Here is a 19,431-nt window from a genome sequence, read left to right on the forward strand (position 1 = left end):
GTTTTTCAAAATCACAATTTCATCCATAAAATATTTGAAAAATTCGAATTCAGATATTATTTCGTTACATGTATACAACAATACACCGTATCAAGTAACATTACCTTTAGGACTTTTAGGATATTGCAAAACCAACGCTACGACATCACCAATGCATGAAAAAGCATACCGCGTAAAAAATATACTCCAATTATTAGATATTTGTCAATCCACAATTCTTAATGAAGAATTATCCATAAATAATATAATAAATAATGAAAAAAGAAATACAGATTATTTCACAAAAACCCCATATTTCAAACCTACATTCAACATAAATAACTATACAGCGGATCAACAGAAATTTTTAACAATGTTTAACTTCCAACATTCACAAATAACACAAGACGAATTTGATAAGTTAGCCAAACAGCTAATAAAATATTCATCAGTTTATGCAATATCCAAATTTGATGTTGGTAAAATCAGTTCATCACTACATCTCCCGTTAAAACCTGACGCAGTTTTCAAAAAACAAAGAGCAAGTAAAGTACCAATTCATTTACACGATAAAGTGAACAGATTACTCGATATTTTAGAACAATACAAAATTATCTCACCGGTAAACAAAGAAGAACAACCAAAAGGTAACACATTTATCAACCCAGTTATCATCCTAGCAAAAGGAGAATCATTAAAAATAGTTCTAGACGCTAGATATCTTAATTCACTAATAGACGAATCAAAATGCAATTGGCCTATTGAACCAATACAAGTTATTTTAACAAAAATAAACGGAAAATACTTTACAACCGCAGATATGAATAGTGCATACAATCAAATGCCACTAGATGAACAATCACGACGTTTAACACAATTTGTTATTGGAAATCAACAATATGAATTCAACCGCCTATTCTATGGAATATCCATAGGACCAGCAGCATTTTCAGCTTTTATGAGTAAAATTTTTAGACCACTAATACTCAAGAAAAACGCAAACACCTATTTAGACGATGTTTTTATGCAATCACAGACAAAAGAAGAAATGTTTAAAGTTTTAGAACACTATCACAAAATACTTCAGAACGAAAATCTGAAGGCCGCTCCCGATAAATCACACTTCTTTTTAAAACGAGTTAAATTCTTAGGACACAATATAGAAAAAAAAACAATCAATCCATTAAAATTACGCATTGATGCTATTCAGAAGCTTCAACCACCAACAAACAAAAAGAAAATCCAAGAATTCCTTGGAATTTTAAATTTTTTAAGCAAATACGTCTATAAAATGCAATTATACTTAAGACCATTCTATAATATACTCAGACAACAAAATAATTTTGAATGGAATACAGAACATCAAACACGATTTGAAGAAATTAAAAAACTCCTAACTGAACAAATTTCGAATATAATTCCAGACCCAAATCAACCATTCTATGCAATGTGCGATGCTTCAAATTTTGGCATCGGCGCAGCGTTATTACAATCACATAATCGTACAAACAAAATGAACCTTATATCAGCAAATTCTCGATTATTCACTCAAGCAGAGCTAAGACTCTCAACTCTAATGAGAGAATGTACAGCCATAATCTATACACTTACAGAATATGAATTTCTGATACTTGGATCAAAACATCCAACAGTTCTATTCACAGATCACAAACCAATCATTTTTCTCTTTACACAAAAATCCAACCCAAATCACCGAGTTTACAGATTTCAATTAATTCTAATAAAATTTCCAAACTTACATATAGTTTGGACAGCTGGAAAGAATCTTGCATTACCAGACACATTAAGTCGAAATACACCACCTGAATTACTTACACGTAAAACTACAGTTGAAATACCCAAAAATATAAAATTTTACTTTGCAGAAAACGAAACATCACCCCGACTAGAATGCAAATATGCAGTAAAAACTGACGTTGAACAATCACAGATAAATAACCTACAACACTTCCCACTTTATTTAGATTGCCAAAATAACCACTAAGAAGTTGATCTACTTGGAACATCAGCTTTCAATCCAATTCCATATTCACAATGGATAAAAAATAACACCCAACAAAAAAGAGAAAAACAACATTCGCATAAAAAAGACCTTTTCCCGTTAATTGAAAAAGAAAATCTAACTGATGAAATAAATTTATCAGGACCACAAACAAACGATTCCAAATACACAATAAATCAAGTTTTTGACCTCCATGACCCACTTGACACAATTCCTTTATCTAAATTAGAAATTGAAAACATTTTTCTCCCTCCAACAAAAAAAATTACAATTACAACCTTGAAACAATATCAAAATCTTGACCCAGTAATTAGACAACTAAAATCATGGCACAAGTATAAAACTAAACCCGTAAAAGCAGATACCACAATTTTAGGAAATAAAACACTTCTCCGATGTTTTCGAAAATTCAACAATACAACAATTAATGAAAACACAGACCTTCTAGAATACCAATTAAATGAATCGACAGTTCCCTGTCTCCCTTTAAGTATGATTCTCATAGCTTTTAACATTTCGCATACACAAAACATTAAAGGACACTCTGGATCAGAGAAAACATATTCAAATTTCATACAAAACTTTTATTTCCCAAATGCACCAATTTGGATAAAAGTACTATGCAATGATTGCATAGTATGTCAGCTAAATAAACCTTATCCAAATCAAAAACAAATAGCACAAAAACAAGATTTTAAAGGACAAAGTTTGTACTTTAACCACCGTATTTCATTTGATACAAAAGGACCAATTTCACCATCATCCGAAGGAAACTCATACATTATGGTAATTGTTGACGCATTTACACATTATGTAGCACTTAACCCAGTACCACATTGTAACGCTTATTACGCTTACACAACACTTTATGAACACTGGATAGCCAAATTCGGACTACCAGAAATTTTAGTTACAGACAACGGCACAGAATTCATAAATAATGAAATCATCACATTGTGTCATTTATATAACATCAAACACAAACCACGTACATCTCATGCACCTTGGACAAACGGCTTAGTCGAAGGTATGAACCGTTCACTACAAGAATATCTTAGATGTATCATCAATGGAAATGATACAAGATACACCGAATGGTCAGCAGATGTAAAACTATTTCCCTTGGCATATAATTCTCAAATCACGACAACTCTAGGAATGTCACCATATGAAATGGTTTTTAATCAAAAGCCACGCAAATCAATTATGTTTACAGCAAACTCTCATAAAAATGCACAAAGTCATTGTCAACCGAATAAAGACTCAATTTGTTATAACCTACGTTTACACACACATGATGAAGATCATTTTCATCACCCACAAATTCTTAAATTAGCCTCCGGTACACACACCGAATGGATTTTAAACAGAGATAAAAAACACAATGAAATTTACCAAAAAGTAACAAAAAAGTTGTTACAAAGGCAAAACATTAATGAACAAATAAATTCACGCTTTACACCAGCCTCCGATTTAAAAATTGGAACATTTGTTTTAATACCCAATTTTAACACTCAAAAAGGAATCTCTAAAAAATTACAACCCCTTCGTAAAGGACCATTCCAAATAATTGCCAAACCCACTGATGTCACATATAAAATCACCGACTGAGAACAAAAAGAAATTGTTCAACATCGAAACAACCTATTACCTTATTACCCAAAAGAGTATGCACTACGCGAACTAACTCAATTATATTCTTTCACAGGTTTAAAAGTTATTCAAAATAACCCACATACAGAAAATGAAACAAAAGACCAACATGACATTCATCCCGAAAACCAAAATAAAAAATCAACTACAAAAAAACACAGTACAAAAAAGCTAGAAAAAAATATTCCCCAAAAAGAAAGAAAAAATAGAAAAATGACAGAAAAAATTATACCCCAAGAACAAATCGACAAATCAGAACATAGAGAGTCATCACGACTTAGAAATCAACCACGCAAAAACTATAAAACATTCATCCCACAATCTAAAATATTAAAGAAAGTTGAATTTCAAAAACAACTTTAATTTTACATTTAATAATCTTTGCACCTCTGAAATATTTTGAACTTTCATTTTTCAAAATAACATGCTGACAGACACGAAACGATTCTAGTTCAAAATTAGCCAATAGGACTCATCCAATCCGTCACCTTCTATAACTCTAACACAAACCAACTAGACGAAAAATATTAAACTCCAGGCATATCTATAACTATAACTTTGCGACCTCCAGGTCAAAAATAAGCAAACCATTCCAACTTGACAACTAAAAAAAATATCACCATAATATCATAACCCTCCCTTATCTAATAAACCAAAGATCAACAATATTTCCCCAACTCAGACCTCAAATACCCCTCAAACAAATATGTTAAATTAGCCTAAAGTAAAAGAACGACCATTTTAATTAGCCTAAAGTATCAAAAACTCAAAAATACCCCAGATCACTTGACAAATAAAAATAAAGATAAAGAAGACCTCCCGATCACCATAAAATTCGCCCCCAACAATTTTTCACAAAACTCAACCCACTTGTCAAAAAACCAATAAATAATTCGACCACACTTGAAAATTGCCTCAAACAACAAAAAATATTCGATCGAGAAGCCATTTCTTAAATGCTCTTCTCTCGACCAGTCAACGTAATTCTTAACATTCTCATAAACTTTTTAACGATATTTAAACTTTTAATCATATTTCTTTTTGATACCTTTGAAGCTTTTATAATAATCTTAATCATTTTTTGCAATATTTTTTAAATTTTCTATTCCCTATTTGAACTATACCTCCAACTTTCAAAAGCTATTGAATATATCCACAGGTACGATTCACAAAACTTATCTAAATGATACGAACCATTTTTAGTAGAACCGATATTTTTTTACTATTTGTAATTTTTATAACATTTCTATCATCCCTCATCTTGACAATATGCAAATGTATAAAAAAAGCAATCATCACATTCGCCCTAGCAACAATTCTCCTAATTCTTTTTCTAGAAGAGTACTACAATGAACATAAATTTTTTCACTAAAAGAAAAGATCAAAAACCATCAAAAATTGCTAACCAACAATCACACAGTCAGTCTTCACCGACATCATCCCACGAACACCCAACACCACCTACAACTACCCAAAACCCCCAAACATCTACACGAATTTCTTTTCAAGATAACCCCTATACCTTTGAAGAACGACACGCTCGCTTATCTGAACCATTAGAACCAGTTCAACGACAAGCACCTCTAAGTGAACCAACATATAACTTATACCCAACACTACCACAAGAATTAAGTAGAATACGAAATCTTATTCAAAATCAAAACACAGTTGAAATAAATAGACAAATTATACATCCTCGACGAAACAGAAATTTTCAAACCCCCCGAGTACATTTTGATATACCCCAATCCCCATCAGAAAGTACTCCAGAAAACCCCATTGGTATATTACCAGAAACCCCTACGCTTCTTTCACAACGTAGCACCTCAAGACTACCCTCAGGTTACTTAGGTTCAACACCAACATCTGAACAAATACGTGAAAATCCCTTTAACTCCCCAAACCAAACATCACGACTACCATATTGGACAACACAATCATTCACACAAGTTGAACCAAATTTAATCAATGATCCAATAGACATTTCTACGGATACAACAACATCCTCATCACTACCAGAAACATTATCACTACCATCAACACCATCAATAAACCAGATTTCACCAACGCCTTTTAACTTAAATTTCCCAAATAACCTCGACGCTAGATATCGAGAACAATCATCAACAAATATTCCTTTAAGACTAGACTGGAATACATTCACAGCACCTCCACCATTATTTGGACAACACCCAGAAAGTAACCGACTCCACAACTGGGCACTCAATAGACTACAATATAGACAAGACATCCACGAAGACATTCGTGATCATAACATCCAAATACTCCAACAAAATAGTCTACAATTAAAATTTGAAATCACGGTTAGACTAAACAACATTGCTCAACATCCCTACCCATTAAAGCCACCAAATATAACAGCACAATCACTACCACCACCATTTATAACAACTGAAGTAAAATACAAATACAACAGATATACCAAAAAGACAATTGGTTACATCACATTTTATAACCCATACTCAGGATTATCATACACATGTATATTCTAAAAATATTAATTTTTCTCCAACTCTTTTTTCTAGTAATCTCCAACCAGAACATAAATCCTTCCCCCCGCACAGGACCCCAAGATTTATTGGTAACACATTACGATTGTGAAGAAAATGAACAAAAAACACTACACAAATATGCAATAAATCAAGTATCACAATGCGAAACAGAACCACAAGCTATAGAAACTACAAATGTAATAGCGACACTTTATTCAAAAGCCCGAGCAACAACAGTTATAGGATATAAATTCACAGCAACATTTTCTTAAAAGAAAGTACATTGTTCACAAGTCTCAATGGAAATAAAAACCGACTTGACCACGAATCATTCTACCAAAGTAATATCGAACAACTTTTACATCTCAATCCCGAAGATTGTAAAAACGAGTTACTCAGACTAAATATCACAAGAAATAAAAACACAGATAGAAAGTTAGTATAGTTCCAAGCTTTTGCAGATTCTGTACATCAAGCAGAACTTGAAAGATATCAAGGACATATAAAACTAGATGAAAAATACCCATACAACGGCGCACACGGAAGATTAACTTATGACATACACGATAAACACTGGATACCACACATTGGTATAAATAACCCATCAAACTGCAAAGCAGACACAAAAAATAAAGGATATCAAGAAATAATGTTTTTTGATTGGAAAATACAACTCGAAAAAATACAACTCACACGCGACTTATCTGACAACACAATGATCTATCAAGGAATTAGATTACCTTGTAAAAACGATCAAGGCTATTGTGACCCTACAACACGAACACAAGCAACAATTGTTTGGTTCCCCGAAGACACATGTACAACATTTCAAGTAGCAAAAATACACGCTCGAATGATAAAATTTCACGAAAAATATTATATACAGTCAATTCCATATGAACAAGTAAATCCATCACGAAAACTAAGTTCTAATTTTAGAAACATACACAATATAGAAAATAAATTGACACGTTTTCAAATATATCAAGAAACAGAACTTGCATGTAAATACAAAAACCCACTTCACAAAACACAATACTCCGAAATATTAGTTGAATACGAAAAAGGATTCGACATGACCACTGGAAAAATAAAAATCGACCCATACGCCACAAGTCATCCTATAAACGAAGGAACATCATATATACCAGTTAATTTTCAAAAAAGTAAAGGTCAACCTGGTGGACATCTAAAGCCCCATGACACTAGAAGCACACGTTTACAAGAACTATCACTAATGAATAGTACATATTTCGGTAATATCCACTATGATATTCACTTAGATATGAAATTAGACTACACAATTAGCCGAATTTTTTAAGAAATGTCACTCTCTGAATTAGAAACGCTTCACCAACTATGCGAACTAGAAAGAACACAAATCTTACAATCATTAGCACTAGCAGTACTAAAAATACCCTACGCAGGATATTTACTATCAGGAAATAGATCAAATTTTTTAGATTAAGAAGGAAACATCTTATGGTTTTATACCTGTACCAAAAAAGTATCACCACTATATGTTTTTGAAGATAAACGATGCTATAAAAGAATCCCTATCTTTTATAAGAATAAAGTACATTTCGTTGACACACTTTCAACACGAACCTATTTCTGAGATACCGCAGTTCCATGTGGATCAGAAAATAGCCACAATGTAGTACAACTGAACCCTGATGAAGATAAATATTACCTTCTTACCCCATACCCCACATTAATGCAATCACTCAAAAAATTTTCACCAGAAAGCATTAGAGCTATTGCTCGAAACCCAAATATCGACTTACAATCAATTGGAATATATTCAAAATCCGATATCCAACATCACATTAGGACACAACAATTCCAAGAATTATTAACACAAATGGACACTATACAAAGACAATCAATTGACCAAAACTTACGCAAACTTGCCGGAACCGCAGGATTTGCAGATATCTATACACAAGATTATAGCGGATATTTTAAAGACATTAAAGACTATATATATCTAAACGGTGAAAAATACCGACCACAAGATATCTCACCTATAAATATTTTTAGCTTTGTTACACTAAAAAATGAAATTCTTGATTTTCTAGGATGGCCCTATTACATCTTAGAAAAGTTGACTATTCTATACGCAATGTTTAACTTTATAGGATTTCTTTTTTCACTCTTAAAAGGAATCTATAACACATGTGCTATACACACACAAGTCAATAGACAAGCAAGTGTAGCACGCATACTATTTGCAGGATTCTTTGGAATTTTTTCATCATCAATAAACAAAATCATTTTAGACGCACAAATAAAAGAATACAACACAAAAATAGCAACAAGACAAAACACATACGACGAAGAATATAACAATGTAGAAATAACGCCTACAGCACCACAGTTACCACCCCTACCACATAACCATCCATTATCCCTAGTCCCACGACATTTTCGAAATTTAGCAATAACACATAATCCAAATTTCAGACCAACCATATCACAAAGTCCCATTCAACATATAATGACACATCATTCACAAGATGAAAATACATATGAACAAATTATAGAACAACCCCATACCACCGCTTTTCAGTCTCAAAATAATAATTTTTTTAGCCCACGATGAGCCGACAACTTGGATCCCTACACCGCTCAAATTCCCACCCAACCAATCTCAACACTCCAATTACAATAATTCCACTTTTTGCTTTCCCGCCACCCCATTTCCCATCTAGTAATATAACATCAGGCATGAATTCAGACACTAATTCACATATCTCAGTTTTACACTCCATTTCACAACCCAATAACCCTAATATTGAAACCCCTGATGAATTTGCAGACTCTGAACCGACTCCATCCAATAATTTTCAAACCAACTCCTCAAATTTTTCAACACCCCCTTTTCAACAAATCCCACCAAATAACCCACTCCCATCCATTTCTACACCCTCTTACGCTTCCCAAGTCACCCCTACCTACTCTTCATTTCATTCAGACCGATCATCCAATTCTCCAGATACTCCCCAAATCTCCCAAGAACAAGATAATTTTATCACCCTACAACAACAACCCTTCCACCTTGACACCCCCACTATCAATCAGATTTCATTCACAATAGAATCATCAAACCCACCTACCCCTACACTCTCTTCAGCTTATACCGCATCATTAGCACCATCATCCACACCCACCGAATCATCAAATAGCACTAATAGAGCTTACCGCACTTTCAAAAGAAAATTCCCAAACCATCCATTTCCAACAAAACCAGGAACAGCCCGTGAATATATTAATCATCCAAATCACACGAACACGAAAGATTTTTTAACAATCACCCTTACCTTCATTTCCACAGTAAACATTAAACACCCCTCATGACACTAACAACACACGTAGCTATGTAGACGAACATGTTTTAATGCCTACACTTCATTGGACATCATATTATCATTTTACTAATCCCCTTTGCCTACCATTATCTAATACTCACATCGATATAGAAAGAAATCAAGATATGCTATACCGACTCACCACACCACTAACACATAGACAATTTACTTATATAGGATATAAAAAGTCACTAAAAACATACACTGCACCCCGAGCTAACGAATATACGCTAGAATATTACGATCATAACATCATCCGAGCTAACCAAGACCAATTTTTAGATGATGATCGCTTCGCTAACCCACAAATCACAGAAAAATTCTTCATCAAAACACCATATGTATTTACACTCAATATATTTGATCGCAAATTCGACCACGTCATTTCTGAAGCACTAACCGACACACAAGCTTACGAAAGTTTTAAAGAAAGATTTCAATTATTTTCACTAACCTTTAATTTGCTTGCACCACATGAACGCGATTTGCACTGCTCACACGACATTATGTTACGCACTAAACAAACCCACGCATATACATACTATCGCTTCATACAAAATTATTTTGACCTGCACACTCCATCAAGACAACCACACCACCGTTTTCAGTTTATTAACTCTAAATACACTTCACCATTTTTCCTTAACTTCACATATTGCATCAAAGATACTAACCTTCACGGTATTCTTCGCAATTATGATCCCATAACCCAAACGTATATTTTTTGTCCCATCACGAAGACCCTTAATGCAGAAGAATCCAGACCCTTCCTTATCCCACATGAATTTATTCAACCTATAGAAATCCCAATATTAGAATTCATCCACAACACTAAATACAATCACAAATTATATAATCTCATCCAAAACACACCTAATGAGTTTGCAGTTGGCACTGAAGAACTAAAAACCATTAAAGCACTTCAATTGCTTTGGCCACTGCTTCAAACTAAAAACATCATTCGCATACTAGCAAAATTACTAACAAATTCCGACATAATACACGACATCTTCCCCCACGGTTTTTTCCCCGACGACTAACAGGTAAGTATAATTTATACATATTCTTCACTAATAAATTCAAATTGAAAACTAACCATTCTTTATCCATGTCTCATTTAGATTTTTAGTCTTCATCCCACGATCATCTGCAAAAAACACAAAAGAAAAAAAAATAGAAAACTTCTTCAAACTCTTCAAAACTATATTAATATTTTGCACCAGCTAAATTAAATAAAATTCATACCAATGTAGTAAATTAATTTATAAATTGTTTCCCCACAAGCAGTAAATCTAATAATGATGAAAATTTGTAACTTAATTTTTCCCCAAAACTAGCAGTAAAATTGAAATTGTATGTAGTAAATTGATAAGACGAAAGTGCAGTACTAACCTTTTGATATTTTCATTCATTCGCACAAGAATTCTATCCAAACTCGCACAGCTCGCCCACGAAGAATTGTTTAAATAATGAATTTCAGTTTTAAGTTTTCACACTCAACAACTCTAACACACGATAACAAGTTTCAAACTTTCCTTTAACCCGGTTGGAAAGGAATTATATACTAAATAAAACTAACTAACGCAGCTTACTAAACACCACAACACATAGAATAACAGCATGACTAAGAAAAGGAAACCAACGGTACCCAAACCGGATTAACCCAGTTTAAAACTGGATAAATTATTCTTTTGAAGACTATTATAAAGTCTAAGAAAGAAATAATAAAACACAAAAAAGTCGAAAGACAAACCATACCAAAAACAATTTGATTTTTGAAAAAAGGACACAACCAACGAAACATAAGAAAAACCACCACAAACCCGACATAAAACGTTATCACATAACAGGACCTCTCACAGAAACCGCACGAAATCATACTCCCACTCCTGGCCTAACCAACCAGAGAGGACGTCCTGAGCATGCTCTATAGCCGGCCTAACCCACCGCGCTACATCCACGCTTTGTGACCACACTTCTATTTTTAATAAGAGGTACTCAAGGGTGAGTAACTCTTCAAAATAACCGAACTAAAACAAAAAGCTTTTGTGAAAATAAATAACCAAAATCATAATTAAAACACTGAACTAATAAAAATTTTATAAAAAGTAAATTATACCTTGCAGTATATAGATCAGCATACAACACCAAAGACGAACATCCAAAGACAAAATGACCCCACTACACTCGAAAAAGAATGGCTAACCACAATCAATATGCCGTCCACAATCACAACTCAAAAGATTTAGAGTACGACTTGACTTTGCAGAAAAGGACTTCATTGAACTAGACCAATGACCACCTCGATGTTCAAGTATACGTACAGATCCGAGTAACCAGGCATCCCCTCCACGCACAATCTCCACGCCATTCCCAGACAACGTCAAACACAAAAGAAGTTCTCTACATGAAACAGAAAAACCTGTCATAGCCAACCATTCTGAAATCAGATTTGAGTTTGTTGCGAAAACCCAGTCGTTGTCATAAGAAGACACAACGACTGATCCTGGAACTTCTCTAACAAGAGAACCCAGAAGAAATATGATGTTCGCCAAATACCAACGTCCATCATCCATCCTTTGAATTGCAGAAAGACAATTCTAAAAACTCTGTAAAACCCGGATGGGTGGAACCTGATCTAAACTACATTTTATGATTGGATAAATTAGATATTTTACCACTGTAAAGTATTTAATATTAACCAATCATGATCCATCTAACTAACAACCCACTTATTTGTAAGTGCTGAAATTACTTGTAATTTCAGCACCAGAGAGATTTGAATTTAACTTAGAAATTAGTTGCCTCTCCAAGAGAACTTCAGCAGCCGCAATAAACCAGTATACCCTAGATCTATTGAGCCTAGCAGAGACTAGTTAAACAACCTGAGACTAGATAGTATAAGAGTAAGATTAGGATCGGTATTAGACTAAGAAATTGCACGAATCTATCCGGCCGAAAATAAGATAGCGTGACGAGCAGACGGTGTACCCTATCCGAAATTACTCTATGAGTTAACCACAGCGGTTATAACTCAATATGACCACTTACATACAGCCCCTCTGGGCATGGACTCATCAATAGTGATGGTGAATGAGGCTGGAGTGGGGGGAGTGATGAAGGAGGGGTCATCCTCGTTGACGTCATTCAGTCTCACTGGGATGTACACTGTCGAAGAGAGGGCATCGGGAAACAGACCAGAATTGTCCGTGATCTTCACCTATTGTGAATTGATTGCACATAGAGATGAATTTAAAATGCTGACTAGCACATGCCACTATTCTAGTCGGTACGCTATAATTGCATAGCTCTCATTCTTTGCTTTGAATGAAAAAAAGAGCTAAAGTCCTAAATACAGGTACCCTCAGAAAAAAATTTGACACTAGCTTAACTGAACTTGATAATCAATGTAGAGAAATACGACAACGAGTACCGCGACAACTAGCAACAAAAGTTTAGGGAAAGCGACACCTTGCAACGTTTGAAAGGTAAGTTAAAACTTTAGAACTTCGGTAAAAGCCGACTTATCTAAGTTTTGTATAAAGTCGTTTACTCAGATTACTTCAATTACAAAAAGATTTCTCAAAATTACAGAACAGCAACAAAACGTTTCTTTCTCATATAAAATTAAAATTGATTATTTTCAATTCAAAAAAGGGTCATCAAAAAGGATGAGTACCTGAACTAGGAACTCGTGCACTCCATCCTCGTAACTCAGCAGTCGATTGGACTTGATTCCGAACTGACATGCACCCTGTGTGTAGTCCAGTGCGAAGCTGTCGTCTCCCGGGTCTCCATTTATGGAAATGATCTCGTACTTGACACTGTTCATGTCATAGGGAGCAGTGGCGTCTGTGTCAGTGCAGATGATGCATATGTCAGTGGTCAGAGAGACGTCCTCTACCAGTACACCTAGAAATCAAAATTTTCACTGAAACTTCAAGCAAGTTGGTTACTGAAGCTTATTGACACCGTTGTTGTGTCATGTAGCGATCATTTGATCGCAATTTTAAGCACAAAAGTTTTTAGAGCAAAAATTGGCCGGCTTTGTTTTAATCGCTACAATCGAGTTTAGTTTCAGCAAACCGTCAATCTTTTGGTAAGAAGTTAATATTACTTTTTGTAAGAATTGAGATACTAAATAAATACTTCAAAACCCAAATACTTCCAAAAATAGAATGTTAAACCAATATGTATCCTCTCAGTTACCATTCTGTTCTTCGTTGATGTAGTAGGGTGTGTAGGTGGGACCCCCTGTGCACGAAGGCGTGACGTCATTCACATCGCTGACTGAGATGGTGACAGTCACAGTGGAGAATTTGGTGGAATCACTCGCATCCTCCGCCCTCACTGTCAGAGTCTCAGACGCTACAGTCTCCCTTTAATTAAAAAATGTCAAATAGAAACAAATGCTAACGGCTTGCAAGTAGCAGAGAAAATTTGGACCGAATTATTTTTGAAAAAAAAAAAATCGGTTACCATTTTTTCCAATTTAAGTCGCTTTTTTATTCATGATTTAGACCAATAAACGCAGATTGTCCTAGAAATTAAATAAAGGTTCAATTGAATACAGTTATTTTTAAAACACTAACAAGACCGCTGGTATCAGGGCGAAGCCCTGAATGTTCAGACTGCCTTTTAAGGTCTATGAAGCAGCAATAACATCAAAAAATTGAATGTGATAGAAAAACGATTTCTAATTTGAGATTTTTTGGGAAAATCATCCACCCATATGCCATACAAAGTTACAAACCAGTCAAGGCAAATAACCTTCCTTCAATCAATTTGGAACGATTTATAAGACTGATTAAACCTCCGCTTACCCGTTAATAGCGCGAAATATAATGAGCGTTAATTGTCCCAAATTGGCTAAAGTGGCAATCTGTAACTTTTCCCCACATTTTCAAACCCTCAGCTTTACAGAAAATAATCACAGTTCTCATGCTCTCAAAATAAAGCTCAAGGCAACAAAACTTTTTGAATGATTACAAAAAATTCCGCCAAAAATGGCTAGTCAAAAAGTCGAAATTTGTCTGAAAAAAACACCCGAGCACAAATACGAAAATCGGAACAATAACAGATGGATAATGTAATTTTTATCCAAATATAATCGCTAAGCTGAGCTTCACTACTAATTTCTCACAGCTAAGAATGTATCGTAGTGAAAAAGTCTTACGTTACTTGCTCGCTTAACTCGCTCGAAAATAGACTAAAAAGCAAAAATTTCAAACTGATTCTTTTAGAAACATATATAACGTTTTGAAAATTTTGGCTTATGACTGAAGGGTCTCTAAAATGATATATCATTCAACCCCTCCAGATGATTAGTTTGCATGGAACAAATTGTTGAAAATTAACGAATAGAAAGTACATGCCCAGCTTCAGTAGTTTGTTCAAAACCCGGGTTGACCTCCAGAGACCGAAAATGCTATTCATACAATTCCATAAACTAAGTCTATAAAATTTATTACTAATACAAATTTCATCTTGGAAAAATGACCTCAGCGAATTTTTAGAAACTTTTTTTTGCTTTTGTCATAAATTTTGGTGTATCGTCATAAAAAAAAAATTTGCTCAAAAAATGCTGATCATACAATTTCCTTATATGGAATTTCTATGACTAGCATTTTTTTATGGCGACAGCAAAATTTGTTAGTGTCAAAATTGACTTAAAAAATCAAATTTTTGTGCATAGCGTAGTCCTAGAAACACAAAAAATGAGTTTTTTTTTCCATTTCTCTGGATAAAATTTTTACAAGTGTGCTCAAAAGCCTATTTATTTTATATGGCATGTTTTTGTATGCACGATCCATGCATGGTTCATTAAAAAATCAATTATTTTCTTTTAAAATCAGCTTTGAAAACTTCTGCCTAAATTTAAAAGGTTGATAAATTCTCTCTATCTTTTGTGTAAGACTTATTTAAGACAATTGAGGCCGTTTTCAGAGCAGGGCAATTGCTAGACGGTCAAACATTTGGTGTCTCTACTTTCGAGTAACAATTGTCTTTGTCACTTGCGTTCGGATACGAACGCAACGCAAAAATATTGAGAAAACAAAATTGAACGGAAAACCAAGTTTTTGGTGTATGGAAAAATACTAGTCATACAATTTCCATATATGATAAAATACTAGTCATATACCTTTCATTCAATTTTCTGTACTTATGAATTTGAGTGAAAGTGTATAACTAGCATTTTTGATATATGGAAATTGTATGATTAGCATTTTAGGTCCACCCGGGTAATTGGTAATTAAACATATTATCTGATTTTTCTGTATGAGAATTTTTTTGCACCATAAATTTGATCTCACAAGTTATCGCATGAAACAATTCAGCGCTACCACTTGACTTATATGCCTAAATATTTTATTTTTTTTACTATAGTAGTTGCAACGATAACGATGGTCGAAGCATTCTGTGCCACTTGGGCAGTAACCGGATGCTCTGAATATCTTCCCGGTGTTCTGATCACAGGAAATCTGACCAAGATCATGGTGAATTGGAGTTAAAGATGCAACATGGCTGTCTTGTCTAGATCTTGTACGACCTTGGCAAGATATAGATTTTTTTAAAAGATCTCGACCTGATTCGATGTTATACATAAAATCGCAAAATTCTGATTCTGAAAGTCTTAGATCCAAACTCTTGTCATGGTGTCACGGATCATCAAAACGTGGGCGAGATCATTTTAAGTTTTGCCATAATTGTGGGAAGATCGCATTGGTACTCTTAGGCTCATTTGAATCCGTTTTATTGTTCCGACCAATGAAAATGGGGAGGAGTTTTGTATTCAAGTGTGTTTTAGTTTTTTCTTTTTTTCTTTTTGTTTTCCATGCATATTCAGGTACCACAAATTGGAAAAAAAAAGCAAATTGCCATTCTTCTAAAGTTTTATCATTGTGATAGATTAAAAGCAGGGCACGTACAGTAGGAAAATAAACGGGTTGCAATTGTTTTCGATTCCTTTGGTTAATACTAACAAACAAAAATGAGACGAGAGTTAACATCCATAAAATTTAACGTACTCAAGTTAATTTTCAAGTCTGAAAATCAAGTAAAAAGTTTTTTGTTTGAAACCATATTTAACACGCAACTTTTTTTTAGGGTTGGTCTAAGCAAAATAAATTTAGATTTTTTGTAATATTTTTATAGTACGCAAACAAGTCTTCCAACCGAATCTTCCATACAAAAGTTTGAAGTTAGCGAAAATAATTTTGAGTTTTAACCTGATATATTTTGAAGCAATTTTCAAGTGCCACATTAAAATGGTGTTCTGAAACGCAGGAAGTTTTTTGGAAAATCATCCAAAAAAGGCGTTTTTAGAGCCTTTTTGGAAAGTTTTGACCAGAAAATTGCGTTTTTCGGCGCGGGCTACCTCCTCAGAATTAGTATTTTTGGCGTCCCAGGCGCCTTTAGAAAAATTTAAGGGTCCGTTAGTCAAAAATGGAAATCTCAAAGTAGTACAAAGGGGGGGGGGGTCGGCAGGGGTTTGAATCCCTGAGAATGGAGAGGCGTCCACCCCCTCCGCGCCCCGCCCCTAAATCCGCTGGTGGCTCAAGATATTCACCATTTCATCAGCTGCGGTTTTTGTTCCGACTTTTTCTATATTTGTGCTCGAGGTAAGTTTCGATTTTGTAATGGAACTTTATGCTTCCACAAGCTAAATTTGCTGTTTAGATTCTGTGCTCGAGACAATAGACTCTTAGTTACATGATATAGCAGGCATGAAATTGAGCGCAACTAGAATGTGTTTGATAGCAGCAACAATGAATTCGTACGTTGCAAACCAACAAATCCAGTATTGGGGCAGTATCCTGAACGAATTTAAAGGTTGACATCTTCTTTGTCATGCCAGTTGTTACCTGTCAATAGTGTCGATGAGCGTGATGATGCATGTGTTGGGGTCTATGGAGAAGTAAGTGGTGGCAGTGGTGATGGAACACTTGGCGTCATCTGGATTGTTCACGCCCTCCTCGTTCAGCTCTGTCTGGATCTCAGCCTTGCCCACCTGGAAGCCCACGTGTTCGTCCTCACGCACCTCGAAGTTGTAACTGGGCTGAAACAGACGCATGAATTTTACACGACAGAAATTAGGAACGAATTTACCGGGAGGGCGAAAATTGTTCTTTGGTACAGACCTTTGGTACTATTTTACAACCATTGCGAGTCAGTCCACCACTAAAGTTTTTCTAGAGGCGCCTTGGGTGCCTCTAAACACTTATTTAGAGGCGAAGCACACGGTGAACATTTTTTGACTTTTGGCCAAAACTTCCAACAAGTGCTCTAAAACGTCATTTTTTGAGCGTGTTTGAAAATTCAGATGCATCGCATGAAACTCTTGCCAAACAGAGTGTCTTGAGTGTTCAGATAGGGCTTGGAAAATAATTTTAGTCAATCTAAGGTCAAAGAAAGCGGCAAAATTTGCTTTTCTTTGACAAAATGTTTTACAGGCATAATTACAAAAGCCCACAAAGTCTATAAGCTCCTACATTAAGAAACAGATCGTTTAGGTTGACAATCTCGTTGGTTTGTGTTTGGCATTGTCAATAAGATGTTGAGAGCATTATGGAGTCTCGAATATAAAGTGGGTGAACCTGTAGGAACTGGGGCGCATATTCGTTCACATCAGTGACAGAGACATAGACGAGTGCAGTGGCCGAGAGGCAGTTGGGAGCCCCCTGTGAGTCACACACTTTCACGTACAGAATGACGTCACTCGCTACCTCATAATCCAGTGCATTAGTGGTAGTGGTGATGACACCTGGCAGGAAAACAGAAGAAAAATTAAACTTCATTCGATTTAAACTAAGAAAAACACCCCGGAATTTAGCTGAATACTTGACCAATGCGTTCCTTTTAAACCTTTAAACAAATCTATACATCATCATCATGGCTTTCAATTTAAAGAGGTTCATAGAAAACTGAACCTTTATCGAATATTCCGTATTTGGATTCGATGTATATGGCTCTAAAAGAAAAACTCTACTGTAGTATTGCATTTACTACACTAATTTAAGGCTTAACTCGACTTTCTATATTTTAAATACCAGTCCATGTTAGATATTTCGGTAATTCGTTCTCTATTGGACTCATATTTTTGTTCCGACTTTCGATACGAAAGTAACGGAAAATTTGTGCTCAGGTGGGTTTTTTTTCTTCAGACAAATTTCGACTTTTTAACTAAGTCATTTTTGGCGGAATTTTTTTATATCATTTGAAAAGTATTGTTGTCCTGAGCTCAAATTTGAAAAGATATTACACCTGTGATCATTTTTCGTAAAGTTACGGGGGTTTAAAGATTGTCGATTCGGCCAATTTGGGACAATAAACGCGCGACATGTTTCGCGTTATTAACGCGTAAACGAGATTTAATCCGTCTTAGATATTGTTCCAAATTGTTTCAAGGAAGCTTATATGCCATAATTGATTTATTAATAGGAGCAAAATTTATCACTTTGGAGTTAATATGGCGTGTGGGGGATGTTTTTTTACAAAAATTCTCAATTTTGTTTTTAATTTTATAATTTTTTTTTATTTTTAAATTTTTCATGTTGTTACTGCTCCATAGACCTTAAAAAGCAGTCAGAAGATTCAAGTCTTCGCCCTGGTACGAGCAGGCTTGTTTGTTATCGTAACTTTTAATTCAACCTCCTTTTCTTAACTACAATCTTTTAACGCGAGATTAAATCCGTCTTAGAAATCGTACCGATTTGGTTTAAAGAAGCTTATTTGCCTTAATTGATTTGCTACAAGGAGCGAAATCTATCCTTTTGTACTTTATATGGCGTGTGGGGGGATGATTTTTATTAAAAAAAAAATTTCAAACTTTAGAAAAAAAAATTTTCATTTTGTTTCATTTGATAAAATTTTTTAATGTTATTACTGCTCC

General features: G+C 34.7%; 1 protein-coding gene across 1 annotated transcript in view; it reads right to left on the bottom strand.

Annotated features, from left to right (window-relative positions):
- The window catches only part of LOC134857499 (cadherin-23-like), a 121,666-nt gene that overhangs the window by 73,427 nt on the left and 28,808 nt on the right, over positions 1-19,431 (bottom strand). The window contains exons 20-24 of the mRNA XM_063873736.1: positions 18,137-18,303; positions 17,405-17,598; positions 13,749-13,918; positions 13,219-13,451; positions 12,591-12,759 (exon numbers count right to left, since the gene is read on the bottom strand). Of these exons, the coding sequence (XP_063729806.1) occupies positions 12,591-12,759; positions 13,219-13,451; positions 13,749-13,918; positions 17,405-17,598; positions 18,137-18,303 (933 nt within the window). The remainder of the gene's footprint in view (positions 1-12,590; positions 12,760-13,218; positions 13,452-13,748; positions 13,919-17,404; positions 17,599-18,136; positions 18,304-19,431) is intronic.

The sequence above is a fragment of the Symsagittifera roscoffensis genome, chromosome 1, assembly GCF_963678635.1.
Source record: "Symsagittifera roscoffensis chromosome 1, txSymRosc1.1, whole genome shotgun sequence".
NCBI lineage: Eukaryota > Metazoa > Xenacoelomorpha > Acoela > Convolutidae > Symsagittifera > Symsagittifera roscoffensis.